The 16,267-nt window shown below is 37.5% G+C and overlaps 1 protein-coding gene across 1 annotated transcript in view; it reads left to right on the forward strand.

Moving 5' to 3' along the window:
* The first annotated feature begins 8,836 nt into the window (after positions 1-8,836).
* Positions 8,837-16,267, forward strand: part of kazna (kazrin, periplakin interacting protein a) — a 43,088-nt gene continuing 35,657 nt past the window's right edge. The window contains 1 exon segment of the mRNA XM_016461965.1: positions 8,837-9,327. Coding sequence (XP_016317451.1) covers positions 9,147-9,327 — 181 coding nt within the window. The 5' untranslated portion in view covers positions 8,837-9,146.

Here is a 16,267-nt window from a genome sequence, read left to right on the forward strand (position 1 = left end):
ACACACACACACACACACACACACACACACACACACACAGACACACACACTTTGTCTTTCTAAGGCTGCGGTTACTGTACTTTCTGTAGATGTTGGATGTCAGCACACTCATTCGCCTGGCTGCATTCGCTCCACTCGTTTACCCCGTAGGCTTTTACCCCTGAGCGCTGTAGGAACACTTCAGCAGAAGCCTCTTGGATACATTTTTTGCTGCAATGACAGGGCCTTCTGTCCAGATGTACTCAAGCACTCAGCAGCGCAGTGACCAATGGGCAGCAGTTAAACATGACGTATCGCAAGGACCCTCACTTCACTTCAGATCATTTAAATGCAACACAACAGGACATTTTGATATCACTGCAGTGGAGTATTTGTGAATCTCCAAAGAACAGAGAGATAGGGAGAGAGATGCTTCAGTTCTCTGACCTTTGGTGTCAGCTCTCATTATATCAAAAGCTTTATTTAGTCTGCCCGACACCTTTGTGTTACTCTCTTACACACACTCACACACTTAAGCACAGAAAGATTTCTTGTAATTTTACCAAGAAAAGGATGGTATCAAATGCTGCAAAACACCATTTCTACTTAATCTGTGTAATAATATGATTTCTGCTGGTGTAATCTAGTGTATATTTACAGCAATATATTTGTTTTATATATTTTAGTATTTTTATTAAAAAAAATACCAATCATACTATATTAGAACAGTTCACCTATGAAAATGAAAATTTGCTGAATATTTACTCACCCTCAGGCCACCCAAGGTGTAGATGAGTTTGTTTCTTCATCAGAACCAATTTAGAGAAATGTAGCATACATCACTTGCTCATCAATGTATACTCTGCAGTGAATGGGAGCCATCAGAATGAAAGTTCAAAAGTTTTCAGCAAATTTTTGTGAGCTATTCTTTTAAGCCTCCTTAAACCTTAAACCAGCTAAAACTAGCAAACCAGTAAGGTTAAGGAACCTGACAAAGATGTTTTGCAGGGAAATATTATTAGACTTAAAGCATCTGTGTTGTGTGAGAAGTCTATCACTTTCTCACTCTTTCTAATTGTTCAGAATGTCTTCACTGCTGTTTGGAATCCCACAGTATAAAAATCTTTCTTGAAACCTATTCAGAATTAAATGTGAGAGAACATTGTATTTTTTTTACTTTTTATTTTTTTTTTTTAGCTTTACAACATATTTTAAATTCAGGTTTCAAGATGCCAGTATAAAAAGATGGAAGAAACTGTGAGTTGAAGTAGAGTATCTTTTCTGTTTGGTTGTGTATTGCTACCTTGTTTCGCTTTTCCTGACTGCCTCATGATTAATGCAAATTGAATTTCTAGATGATTAATTGTAATAGACAATATATTGATAGGATATTGAGGAATCCTGTATGATCAGTTTTTTGCTCTTTGCTCATTTTGCGCTTGTTTAGTTACATGACCATTAGAGGGCGACATAGATCCTCAGTGTATCCTATTCAGACACACGAGATGCCAATTATTTACCACTGAAGAATATTGCAAACACATTTCCTTGTAAAAATGCATAGGTCATTTCGTTTCATAATACTTATAAGGCTTATAGTTTCATTCGAAGCATTTCTGCATTAGCCCAAGATCTACTTTCCTTAATCAATTTTTTTAATTATTATTATTACACAAAGAGTGTATCATGACTCAGTAGCAGTATTTGATCTGTTTTTCAGTAATGAAGTACGCACACATTCATGTTGTTGCAGCTGAAAATGAGAGATGTGCTTCAAGATTGGGACTGACAGCAGAAGTCAGTCTTGGCTCTTAAACATGCCTATTTCAGCAGAGTCACACATCTGATGTTAGAAATATTAAGAAACCTTTGCTCTGAACCAATCTTCTTCTTGTTTATAGTCTCTTTGACAGAGCATTCAGTGGCATTTATGTCGTCCTCCTCCCTGTCAGTGTTGTTTAGATTAATTAACATGCATCTGTTAAAGCGCTCTAAAAGATAAGTGGTATAATTTCACTCAAGCATCTGCCATCAGCTAATGAAATGCTTAGAGCTGTAGTGGTTTGTAACCCTCATACAGACATGAGAGAAAAATTTAGATAGGCCTACTGCTTTAAAAATTATCTTTTAAATTGGTCTTGAAAGAGAAAGATTTTCTGCCTGTTTGTCTTTATGCGTGTGTTCGGGTTTGTTTTTAGGTTCAGATCCACTTTGAGACTAAAACAGTGAGAGGATGACAGTGAAGGGTTGTGGTAGAGAAAGATGACTCCAAAGGCAATAATGTCTGTCTGTATATTTATGAACTGATCTCTGAGCGATTCAGAAGATGTTTTAGGGTGTGATAAATCCTAACCTGTGAGCTGCTCCTACAGTTGTACAATTTAGATTTATATTTTCAGTCTTTCAGTTCATATGCTGGGAAATATTACTGCCTGTCGTTGTGTGTGAATTTGTTCTTGCGTTCAGTAATATATGAGCAGATCCACATAAAATATTTTGACTAATTTATTAATGCCTTCACACACACACACACACACTCACGTGCAAAGTCTGTCCTTACTGTTTATGAAACATTTTAGTGTTTTAGTATTTCAGAAATATTGTCATCTGACTGAACTGAATAATTTGTAACTGATTTACATAATATGAATCGAAAATAAACGTGAAGTATTAAAAAAATATAAAAGTATGAATGGATAAAAATTAATATGTTTTAAGCAATACAGTTGATATACCATTGACTGGAGCAATTTTATAGTTAGCAAGGTTAAGTATTTTTAAATAAATCTAATCATTGCTAAATGTAATTTAAAAAAATTATATTTTTTTTAATATAATTTTTTAAGTGTTTAAATCCATTCCACACAATTCTGATATTTTCCTCCAAGATCAATAAAATATATCACAAAAGAATGTATTCAGAATCAGACACTTTCATTATATCAAGAAAAAAATAAAATACAGAATTTCAGAAATGCACATTGTTCCACTCAAAGTCTTAAGCATTCTAACAAAATGAGGGTCAGTAAATAATGAGAGAATTTTATTTTTGGGATGAACTGTCCCTTTAAGAATTCACAATCTCCTTGTGACAAGGAGATTCTGCTACTGGCCTAGATGCACTGCTCATTAAAGCATAACTTAATTTAAAACTAATTAAATTAAACAGAAATTAAATCCTAATTAACTTCAACTCAGTCTAGATGGAAAACAGTGATCACTCAGGGACTGTCAGTGTTAATACTGCCGTTCATTATATTGTGGCTTCTCTTTATCAGCTACAGTATGCTATAACTGTGTATGAATGTACATGTATGCTTGTGCTCCTGCAGAGGGTCAGCTTCCTTTGTATGAGTGGAGAAAGAATCTGGAAGATGAAGAGCAGGCATCACTGCTTATCAAAAGAGAAGCACTTCAGAGAGCTATGACACTCATGACACACCTGCAGCTCAATGCACAGGTACAGCCAATCATGTTCCTTTATGTCAATTTCATATACAATATTACTATACACACACTGCTGTTTTTTAATCAGAAGCAATCAAATGTGACAGCAGAAATGTATAATTTACAAATATTACAAAAAGTTTACATTTGAAATAAAATTGTTATGTCAAAGAATCCTGAAAAAATTGCTCATTATTCCATTTCTGATCATCAAATATCTGTGAAACTTGTTCAGTTTATGTCTCAGTTGTTGTAGTTTTTTACGTTCATACAAATGACATTACACATTTTTAAGAAATTTGCTATATATGTGCAAACTATATATATATATATATATATATATTCTCAAAAAATGCACAGGAGAATGTTGTTTTGGTCAGTGTGAAAGTGTTCCAGTAGGTATGAGTATGTGTGTGGTTGGACAGACAATTTCCCTATCCCATCTGCTCCTCCTGGCTGAATCAAACCCTGATGAGCCGAAACCTCCCCCCTTTCCCAGACCAGAGATCCATCAGCCAACCTGCCACTCAAGGCCTAGGGGGGGCTAGAAATGATAATGTTGTTGCCATCTTCCTGTCTTCCTCCTGCAATTTTTAATAACCCGAAGCACACGCTCACATCTCACGCCGTTCCCTCACACATAAACACATTTAATTTGAGTGAGCTTTTAATAGGGTTACAAAGTTTATCGTAACTTGATGATTAAAAGCCTTGTCGATTCAAGCCTCGCGCTATACATTAATGACCCTCAGTACGAATCAGGGCTAGACGGGACCTAGCAGGGTCCAGACTAATCTCGCCAGTGAGTCCCTGGGGGACTGAGAAGGTCTGCAAGAGTCAATTTGCTATTCCTCATCAAGCCTAACTCACCACACACATACACACACACACACCCACTCTGGTCAGTTTGCTCAGGCCCAGCTGGTTCTCAGAGGGCACATGACACAAATGACTAACGTATCCCATAATGCCATCTGCTTCCGATATCCCAGAAGGCCTCCAACCAATCAGAAACACATGCTCACCAAAGAAACACCTGACTGACATTAGAGGGCCGGATGTTACCACGGTGATGAGCCCAGCTCAGATGAGTGCTTTAAACTCCACAACAAATAGTTTTAGTGGTTGCACGCATATGTGTGAGGTTTGTGTTTAAGAGTCAGTTTGGGATCGGACAAGATGCTTAGTAAGTGTCTCGATAGGTGTGCGTGAGGATCTGGCTGGGCTATTGTGTCTGGATGTGCAAGAGCTAGATTAATTGTCTCTCCTCTCCTCATTTTCCTGCTCAGCAGAGTGGAGAGAGAGAGACGGAGAGAAAGGGAGAGGGCAAAGGACAAGGGAGAGGAAGATTCAGAGGGGCATAAAGAGAAGAAGACAAAGAAAACCAGAGGAGATTAGACAAAATGTGCAAATAAGAAAAATGGGATCTCATTCTTTCTCTTAAATCTCATAACAGCAAAGCCGGAAAGTAAAAATTTAAATTAGCATGATGAAAAACTCAGATTCTCAAATAGTGAGGATCCTTCATATCTATAATAAAGCGATCCTGAAGGTCTGGCTCTGGGATTTGAAAGTATTTAAAGGGATAGTTTCCTCAAAAATGAACATTTTGTCATCATTTACCCACCCCCATGTAGTACCAAACCTGACTTTCTGTGGAACACGAATGCTATTTAGAAAATTTAAAAAGCATTCTTCAAAATATCTTGTTTTGTGTTCCTCAGAATTAAGAAAGTCTGGAACAACATGAGGGTGAGTAAATGATGACAGAATGTTCATTATTTGGTGAACTGTTCCTTTAAGTGTTGCAGTTGTTGAAGTACTGAAGAGGTCAATGGAAACAGTCTCTCCACAAGGGATTTTCGGTGCTGTTTGTGACTGACAATAAACACATTGAGAGAGACAGCTGAATGTCACCCTCGCACACCACTCTGACAGCAGCCTGGAGGAAGTGATGTCATAAACCGAGGGAGGTGTTGTCATCCGCTCTAGAATACAAGCTGAATGCATGTGCTATATCCCACAAAGTATGTTGCTCACCTGCAGTTACATGTTACTGTCTTTCTCTTTAATGCTGGCGTTTTTCTGCTTGATTTATGAATTCATCCAGCAGTTACTTACAGTTGGTGGTCAGCATCATGCATCCTGAGAGGGGTGTGGTCTGTGAGGCCATTGGTCAGGAACGTGGGACTAAATTAACCCAGAAAATAATGGACTTGGAATGAAATACTGTCTCATTGCTTATACTGAATATCACAGTATACTTGCTACTATTTTTTGTTCAATGGAACACATTAAGATGCAGCCACATTAGCGAAATTTCTGCAAAATTTTGCCGGCAAAAAAAGGTCCATTGTCAATAGAGTAGTGATGCATGAAGCACAGCTCACACAACGTCACTTTCAAAGCAAAGCTGTTGTAAAATAGTAAGAATAGTATACAGACATTTTATATTGAACATAGTCAAGGTCACAAGAACAAAGCCAATTCAATGGCAGATATGTTTAAAAGTCAGCCTTTCACTAAAAGCAGGTAATATTGAACAGTCATCCCACTGGAATAGCTTTAACAGAGTGATGTATGTTAAGAGGATGTTGTCAGATGGTTTCTGTTTTTGGGTGTGGTCAATAATCTTTTAAGCCAAGTCTCACAGAGTTTAAATTACAACATACACGATTAACATAAAAGAGAGAATGAGCAGATGATCTATTGTGATTCCACCCAGATATGACAGGACTGACCGCAGTCAGGAAACTCACATTAAAGTGGAATCATTTTGTTTACAGGTGCATCTCAATAAATTAGAATGTCGTGGAAAAGTTAATTTATTTCAGTAATTCAACTCAAATTGTGAAACTCGTGTATTAAATAAATTCAATGCACACAGACTGAAGTAGTTTAAGTCTTTGGTTCTTTTAATTGTGATGATTTTGGCTCACATTTAACAAAAACCCACCAATTCACTATCTCAACTAATTAGGATATGGTGACATGCCAATCAGCTAATCAACTCAAAACACCTGCAAAGGTTTCCTGAGCCTTCAAAATGGTCTCTCAGTTTGGTTCACTAGGCTACACAATCATGGTTTCACAATTTGAGTTGAATTACTTAAATAAATGAACTTTTCTACATTCTAACAGAAAAGTTCTAATTCTAATTCAGAAAATATTCTAATTTATTGAGATGCACCTGTATACCGAGGAATGAAGAAGAAGACTTTTCTGTTTAGCAGGAAGTAGTGTAAAGGGGATTTTTGAAATGAGTCCTTTATTTCCTTGGCCTTGGTTCACAATAAAAGCTTTTGAACGTCCTTACACACACATTCGTACCATTCTCCCAAAACCACACTATTCTGCCAACTCGGAGATGATTGAGGTGAAGAATTTGAGTGGGTACATTGGAACAACACATATGCTTTTTCTCTTCCGGTCACATGCGTACTGTAGACCATGTTCTATTCAATTCAATTCACGTTTATTTGTATAGCACTTTTCACAATACAAATGGTTGCAAAGCAGCTTTAAAGAAAATTAAAGTTTCATTATTAGTAGTAGCTTATCAGTGGTGACTATGTCAAGTTGATGTCCATATGGCAGAAATGTACAGCAAAAATCATATAGTTAGTTAATGACATGTAATCAAACAGACGGTGAACCCTATTAACAGCAATGATTATATGTTGTGATCAAACTTATAGCAAAATGTGGTAGTTTTGTATGTTGTTTGAGGGTTGGCATCATCTGAGGTCCTCTGACGGGTCGGCATCATCTGATCTCAGGTGTTTGGTCATCTCAGATCATTGTAAGGGCTGGATCCAGACTGAAGCTTGTGTAATTCCTACAGTAGTTACCTCGGGATGCCAATCCCGTGGCAGAAAAAGCAACATTAGCATAGCTGATGTTCAAAATAAAGCAAAAATTATGTGTTCAACCCAAGCAAAAGAATGATAATGTGCATTTGATCAGATATAACAGAAGTACAAGGTTATGAGATACATTATATGAATGCTTGGCTAATTAGATGCGTCTTTAATCTAGATTTAAACAGAGGGAGTGTGTCTGAACAACGAACGTTATCTGGAAGGAGAAGTACAAGGTTATGAGATACATTATATGAATGCTTGGCTAATTAGATGCGTCTTTAATCTAGATTTAAACAGAGAGAGTGTGTCTGAACAACGAACGTTATCTGGAAGGCTATTCCAGAGTTTGGGAGCCAAATGTGAAAAAGCTCTAGCTCCTTTAGTGGACTTTGCTATAGGTCAGGGGTGCCCAAACTTGGTCCTGGAGGGCCAGTGTCCTGCAGAGTTTAGCTCCAACCCTAATTAAACACACCCGAAGCAGCCAATCAAGGTCTTACTAGGCATAATAGAAACTTCCCGGCAGGTGTGCTGAGGCAAGTTGGAGCTAAACTCTGCAGGACACCGGCCCTCCAGGACTAAATTTGGGCACCCCTGCTATAGGTACTACCAAGAGTCCAGAGTTTCGCGATGGATTGTAGCGTGATAGAAGACTAGTTAGGTACGCAGGAGCTAAACCATTAAGGGCATTAAAAGTAAGTAGTAATATTTTGTAACTGATACAGAACTTAATATGTCTCACAAAAACTTAATATGACTCACAGAAACTTTGAATGTGTCAACATGATCTCTTCTCCCTCATAGATACAGTCTATTAATTCATACCTAGCTTGACATTAATAATAATAATAATAATAATAATAATAATAATAATAATAAAATAAAAATAAATGATTGTGGGAGAAGTATGAAGTAAGTTAATGAGTGAGGATGAGTGTCACACAAGACACATATAAAAACCTTAGAAGCTATTACGGTCTTGACTGTGTCTCACAGACACAATATTTTTCACATTAAGATAATGATATTTACCATATCTTACCCTTTAACCCTATGCTCACCATGTTAGATTTAAAGCAAAGCTTAATTTGGTAGATTTATGAACCTTTCAAACAGTGAAGAACGCTTCAAATGTCCCCACAAGTAGGTGTTTTAAATGTTTTAAGATATTTATGAAGACATTTTCAAAATGTGGCCTTCAGAAGTGTAGACAAACCTGTACATGCACACACACAGAAAAAAATATGCACATACTGCATGTATTCACTCAGTCGAACAGGCCTATATATTAAAATAAATATGATATATACATTAGGCTAAATAAAAATAATAAATCAAAATTGATTTTGAAAAAAGCTAATTACTTATTTGTTAAGTGAAAAAATAATGAAAAAAAGCTAATTATTGGTTAAAAAGGTAACTTATTAAAAATAAAATAATTAAACATGTTTATTTACTTATTCATTTATGCCCCTTTAAAATAATGTTTTTTAATAAGATGCAAATGGCACGTTCCTTTCGATAGGTGCCCTCCTCTTTTCTTTCTCAGATGGTACAGTCCGTTTAAAGAGCCGCTCGGAGTCTCTCGTGCGTTGAACTCTCTCCACGAGAGCGCGCGGCAGAAAGAGTCGTTTAGTGAAGCACGCTGTTTTATTCTGTCTTTACAGACTCTGTCTCTCACTCTGTCTTTCAGTATGGGACTCTAAATATATTTTCTCACCTTGTGGATTTTAGGGGATTTCTGCGCTTATAAAATAGAGGACAGACAGAATGGGATTTTAGTGTGCTTTATGATGCAGCAGCCGATATGACTCGCTCCGTGGGTTCCGTGGATTCTCCCCGCAGGCGAAGATCCAGAGAATGATGGAAGAGAACAAGCAGCTCGCGCAGCGGATTGATGGCGCGATCCAGTGCGCGAAGCAGGAGGTGGCGAACCTGCGCGCGGAGCTGACAGCCACCGGCCACAGACTGGCGGAACTCGGCGAGCTGGAAGAACCGGGCGAACCGCAAGGACACCAGCTGCAACAACAGAACCATCACGGTAAGGAACCGCACCTGTGAGTCTGTGACCGCTCATATCGCTTACCTGTGTGACCTTCGAGTGAATGGCAGAATAGATACAAACTCTCACTCTTCCTCCGATTCATTCCAGTGGGTTAGTAAGGTGACTTTTAGTTTTTTCAGTTTCCACAGCTGGTGTTTCAGGACAGTTTTTAGTATGTTTTTGTGTGAACATATCAGAATGATTGTGTTAAGAAAAAGAGTGTTTATATTCATCAGCAAGCTTTAGATCTGTATCAGAAATCAACTTTTTATTATTGTAAGACATATTCAACCCCCCACTGAAATGTTTTACCTTTTTGATGGCATTTTTTCTAACAACAGTTAATTCAGTTAATTAAAATGGTACAGTGCCAAAACCCATGTGTAGGTAATATTATGAAATGTTACATAACCAATGCCACAAATTCACTGCAGTGTAAATCTAGCCTCAATGTTGTGAACATCTCTGCATTTTTCTCACTTTTAGATCTTTCCCTTGCTTTAATAAGACTATATCCACAAGAGAAACTGTTTTACTGACAACACAAGTAATGTAATCAGGAAATGGCCCTTCATTTTATTTTCCATTAATGCCGTCAGACTAAGTGTACCACACTATAGAAAGGCTCTCCTGCTGTTCTGTGTGCGGTTGTAGCCGCCATTGATTGATTGGTCAGTCTTGTGATTGTCTCTAAGCTGCTTGGTGTAGCTCGGGATGGCTTCTGTTTGAGTCTCTTGGGTGATCAGAGTGAGTATCTGTTTCTGATCCACCTGCGCTCACTGGGTGGAGTGGCCACCCTGGGCTGGTTTGGGTCATAACATTTAACAGATGCTTTTTATCCAAAGCAACCTACTGTATGCCAGAGCCACCCTGGGGTTGTGTGCCTTGCTTAAGGGCACAATGATGAATCATGATTGTGATTTCCATAATTACTGAACAATCTCAGATAATTACTGATGAACTAGATGTGCCCTGCAGTGACAGTGAAGCTTTGCTTCACCCTAGAAACATTCTGCCATCAATTTACACTTCTATTCTTAGATAATCATACTAAGACATACAAGGTTAGTCTGTGTTTTTTGTTTTTTATTAGCACAAATCCAACTTTCACTGTAAAAAAAAAATGCAGTAAAAACCTGTTAATTGACTAACTGTAAGTTGCTGTAAAACTGTAAATGTTTTGATATCACTTATGTAATTTTACTGTAAAATACTGTCACATTTGTGGTTTTTGCAAGTAAAAACTACATTTCTGTATATATGATATGATGCAAAACAAGGAAATGTACATTCCCAGTAGTCACTGCATGACACCTCATATATTAAAAATGTTAACATCGAATGTCTGGCAACCACAGCTGCTGTATTTTTGCTTAAATTTAACAGGATATTTTTAGTGTTCTCTTATTATACTTGATTGGTCATTTGTAGTGTTCTTTTTTTTATATTGATTTCTAAACTGTATATTTGACCCTTGTGTATGCCAAGAAGTTATTTTATATCTGTTTATTTATTTATTTGGTAAGCGGTCGTATAACAAGTGGGATAATGCAAAATCAGCCAGTAGTTATTGCAAAACAAAACCCCTTCAGAATAAATAATACAGGATGTTTAATTTGTGATGATGCCGGCTAACTGTACATTATGCATTACATACATTGCTGCTATATAATAACTTATAAAAGCATGTAAAAAGAACAGTAATCTTTCCATTCCTCATCATTTCTCAGTAGAAATCCATCTCATAACTGCAGATGAATTCTGACACTCTAGAGGATCACTGTGAGGCTCTTGCCCGCAGCTCTCTCTGATTTCATTCAGCACTTCATTGAGAGCTCAGCAGATTGCGATCTTGTGTCTTAATGTCCCACATCCACTCCAGGAAAGGCACTTTTCGGCCTTGAGTTTGGCTTGCCAAGTCACTTGATGCAATTCATTTATGTGTTAATTTATGCGTTTGGCAGGCACTTTTATCCAAAGCGGTTTAGAAAGCATTCAGGCTATATATATTTATCATTACATGTATTTCCAGGGAATCAAACCTATGACCTTGACGTTGCTAGCGCCAGTTAAGCTACAGTATTTCAGTCTGGCAAAGCTGTTTTAATCTAATCAGGGACTTTGTTGTTGCATTTTGCCACATGTCAGAATGTAAGATGTGTGTATTGACAAAATAATGACTTATCAAGATGGAAAATCACACGGACACATGCGCCCAGACATGGGCCTGTCGGTGTAAATGAGAACAGTGCTTATTTATCTCTTGGAAGAGAGAGTAGCAGTGCAGATGGCCCTACAAAGACCTGCTGCTAATGAATGAGACACTAAACGCATACAAATAAACACGTGCACACACACAGTCTTGTCTGCTTTTAGTTAATTTCCCAATTATGGCATTGTATCTACATTAACTATGGGTTTTTATGGGATTTTATTTGCTTAAAGATGATGTTTATGTAGCGTATCCACACTATAGTCAGAAGAGAATGGATCTAAGTGCACTTGACCATATATCTGACTTATGTGATATTGATGTTTCTAAATTGCCTTAATGGCTTGGCTGCATAATTGTTTTGATGTAACAGCTGTCGGCTGCCACGCACTTAAAAATCTAGCTATTTCTGTTTATGGGAATTACACTTGCTTATACGTTTGAGAATGAGTTAATTAGTTATGATAAAGCACTAACCAAGTAATTGCGCTTCTTAGTAAATCTTGAGAGACAATGTCAACAGAAGGTTGGCTCCATACAGGTGAGCTTGTGTTCATCTTAGATTATGTCATAGGGGCTGTTCAAGTTTGATTTCCCTATCTATCTGTCTCTAGGCAGCAGTGTGGGTTGCTAGGCAATCTTCTCTCATTATGACATCACAAAGGGGAGGACTGATAATGCAGCTAAAAGCTTTTCTCCTTTCTCTCCATATACGCTCAGACACACTCCAGCTGATCAATGCTTTTAGTTTATCCTACTGACATTAATGAGCTATTAAGCGGGTCATTAGCTCTTCAGATTTCGATTATGTTGTTTTGTATAAAAGTGATTATATTTTCATAAGGGTATTTGTCCATGTGCTTGTCTATCTATTATTAAAATGCTAAATAAATCCAGTTGTTTGTATCTCAGCAATAGACACGTGTTATGTATATGTGTGAGCGCGCTGTGATGGGAGCCGGCTGAAAGCAGTCCTGATCCTGATCCCTCAGACGTGTGAACTGCCTAATTTAAATGCAAGGTAAAAGATGAAACATCTCGACATATATCCACATCAAGCCTCTGGATTGAAGCAGTCAAGAGCTCAGTTCGCTCATAAAGACCATTTTCACGTTTGGATCAAAAGGAATCACCATCATTTAAGATGTAAGGCTTTAAATGGCACTAAAACGGCATTAAAGGTCAGGCTAAATCACCACCATCAAGTTAGAGACAGTTCCGGGCTCAGTTTTAATCTAATATTATTAGACATATGAGTAGGATGTGCTCTCGACTAATCCATGATACCTAATTCGCTCACTTTATTTGATCCTGCTCAAATTCCTGATGGTGCTGACGGATGTTTCACCTGGCCTGTGATTCCGGCTCCTTTCTTGGAAATGATGGTAATGTAAAGTGAAGATGAAACGGAACTATCAACAAATCTTTTCTTCCATTTTATAAGGTACATCCGAATGTAAACGGATTACTGGAAAAGAAATAATGTAGCATGAAGACTGGTTCTATGCATCGGTTGCTGCTTGGGTTTTGAGATGTGGGCATTGCACTCAAAATTGTAGGCAGATGAACGCAAGCTTGCAGAGGTGGGTTTAAGTGGTCTAAATGATTAGAAAAGTCCTGGAGTCAATTAAAAGATAAAACATATAAAGAGATGAATTGTTCACAATAAATCTATAACATGCTATTAGAAAATAGAAAGAGTGAAATTTAATTTCATGCCGACTTTATCCTTAATTCACTTGAATAATGCAGATTCATTATTTATTTATTTATTTTATTTTAACTGATAATGGTGCCTTACTCTATTTTCTGATGATGTGGAGTCAATCTTGTTGATGTTCACTCCCTCTTACCTCACTGTGACTCACTTATTTTCACGCCATAAAACAACAAAACACACAGTCTGATTATAAGTGTGCTTAGTTATGACAATATGACTGACTCGCTCTTTCATTGCTTTAAAAAGTCTGGTTCACTTGTTTTTTTTACAGTCATTATTAAATAATCAGCAAAAAATTGGTCTTGCCCTCCTACTATTGACCAGACCGGTGAGTGTTTTTTATTGCTTTTTGCTGTAGCTAGCTATTTTGCTGATTTGCCACTCTTGAGGCGCAGGATAGTCATAGACCTCTGTGACGTTTCAGGCTGATTCATGATTTCAAAGGGCAGAATTGCTAGTGATGTCATAATTATTGAAAAATTGGCCAGACAGATGAATCAACGTGTATTTTGCCATTTTGAGATGATTGATCAAAATTGACAGTAAAGACATTTATAATGTCACAAAAGATTTCTGTTTGAAATAAATGCTCTTCTTTTGGAATTTCTATTTATCAAAGAATTCTGAAATGTGTGTGTGTGTGTGTGTGTGTGTGTGTGTGTGTGTATATATATATATATATATATATGTATATGTTTCCACAAAAACTTTTTTCAACATTGATAATGAGAAATGTTTGTGAATGAAACTTGTGAATGACGCATAATCACGATTTTCAGTTATCATAATTTTCATTATTATTATCAGTAAATAGCTACCCTGCTCTCTAGATATTGGCGTCAGCTATAAGAACTCATATCAGTCAATGGCTACCTAGAATATTATTGCTTGTTGCTGGTTTGATATGAAGGATTTTAAACGTATCCACACACTACATTATAGAACGCTTAGAATCTGTTGTTTTTAAAGATCAGTTTTGTGAAAGCTACAGTCTGTCATGAGACCACAAATTGACAAAATTTGATATTTTGTTGCAGCGCACTCTGCCGTATAGTTATCCATTGAGCAATACGAATCTCAGACATGCGGGTCCACTACCACATTTTTCCCTCCATCCTTTTCTTTCTCTTCTTTCCCTCTCTATCCCTCTGTTTTCTCCCTTCCTTTTTTTCTTTCCTTTTTTTTTTCTACAGGTACCCACGTGCATGCTGAACTGATGAACGCTGTAATAATAAACCTTTACTGCTGTGTTGGTGATATGTTTGGCTATCACCGTTCTGAAGGTGTTCAGGTCACCTGACCGCTGCACGTCCTGCTGCTGCTCCAATGCCCTTGATTGAAGCTATTTATTCCTCAAGAGCAAGTTCGTCTGATTTCTGTATGAGTCACGTTGCATGAACGTGTGGCTGTATTTAAACATAAGGAAAGGAAAGGAAAGGACGTGATATGTGGCCAAGTATAGTGACCCATACTTGGAATTTGTGCTCTGCATTTCACCCATCCAAGTGCACACACACAGCAGTGAGAAGTGAACAAACACTGTGAACACACACCCGGAGCAGTGGGCAGCCAATGCTGCGGCGCCTGGGGAGCAATTGGGGGTTCGGTGCCTTGCTCAAGGGTCTCACCTCAGTCGTGGTATTGAGGGTGGAAGAGGCCGCTGGTCATTCACTCCCCCCACCTACAATCCCTGCCGGACCTGAGACTCAAACCCACGACCTTCAGGTTACAAGTTCGACTCTCTATCCATTAGGCCACGACTGCCCCAAATCATGAATGATCATAAATCAAATCATAATAAATCATGATGTACTCAAAATCTAAAAATAGCTTTTTCCACACCTGCCAAAGATGAATTAAGATTTTACCGGTCATGAATGTTTTTTATGTGCCATGAATCTGTTTGTGGCATTACATTAATAGAAAAACATATTTTTGCGGAAAAAAATATGGATAGGTTACTGTTAAAGTACCATATCACCTGCGTTAAACCCTAAACATAACCAATAGTGTTAACAAAAGCAAACATGAGATAAAAATGTATTTGGTGTGCCAGCATGCCATTTTAGTTTGAGCTCTTTTATTGTGACTCTTTTGTGGGCCCCACATCACAAGTGCAGTTCTGTACCAGGTGAGCTGCCAAGCAAGTTTACTACAGGTGCATCTCAGTAAATTAGAATGTCGTGGAAAAGTTAATTTATTTCAGTAATTCAACTCAAATTGTGAAACTCGTGTATTAAATAAATTCAATGCACATTTCCACGACATTCTAATTTATTGAGATGCACCTGTATGTCAGAAAAGCCATAGATGCGTGGCTTTTTTTTCATGCATACGTGTGATGCAAAATGTATTAGTTTACTAATCATGCACTGTGGTACAAGTGTTTTAAAGTCTTAACTTAATAGATAATCTGCGCAGATGCACCTGTAATCATAATTTGTTTAAAAATAAATAATTTGTTTGTGTTTTACTGTCTCTAGTGTTCATTTCAAATGGAAACTGCAGTGAATTGTATGTATAGGTACGTTTTTGGAGTTTAGCAAAAATGTAGCATATTTTACCAGAGTTTCTCTTTTGATTTAATTAAGGGAATCGATCCTAGAAAGGCAGAATAACAGTCTAACACTTCGAAATTTATGTGCAGCTCCTAATAAATGTACTATTCAGCTGGCCTCAAAGTGTTTTTCTTTTCCACTTGCATTCATTGCTTGTCGAGTGTTAATTTTGAATCCCTTATGCAGCACATCCATAAGCTGACTTCTTATTTATCACAGTTACAATACACACAATAACAATACACACAATAACACATTGGGTTGAATCTTTGTGAAAGTGTGTGTGTGTGGGAGAGGGTGTAAAGGGGCAGTCTGCGCAACCTTTGCACAGCATAGCTTTAAACTTCTCAATGAACTCCCTTCACTCTTATGTCCTCTCTCTCTCTCTCTCTCTCTCTCTCTCTCTCTCTCTCTCTCTCTCTCTCTCTTTCTCTCTCCCTCTCTCTC

The sequence above is a fragment of the Sinocyclocheilus anshuiensis genome, unplaced genomic scaffold (genome assembly GCF_001515605.1).
Source record: "Sinocyclocheilus anshuiensis isolate Anshui unplaced genomic scaffold, SAMN03320099.WGS_v1.1 scaffold80, whole genome shotgun sequence".
NCBI lineage: Eukaryota > Metazoa > Chordata > Actinopteri > Cypriniformes > Cyprinidae > Sinocyclocheilus > Sinocyclocheilus anshuiensis.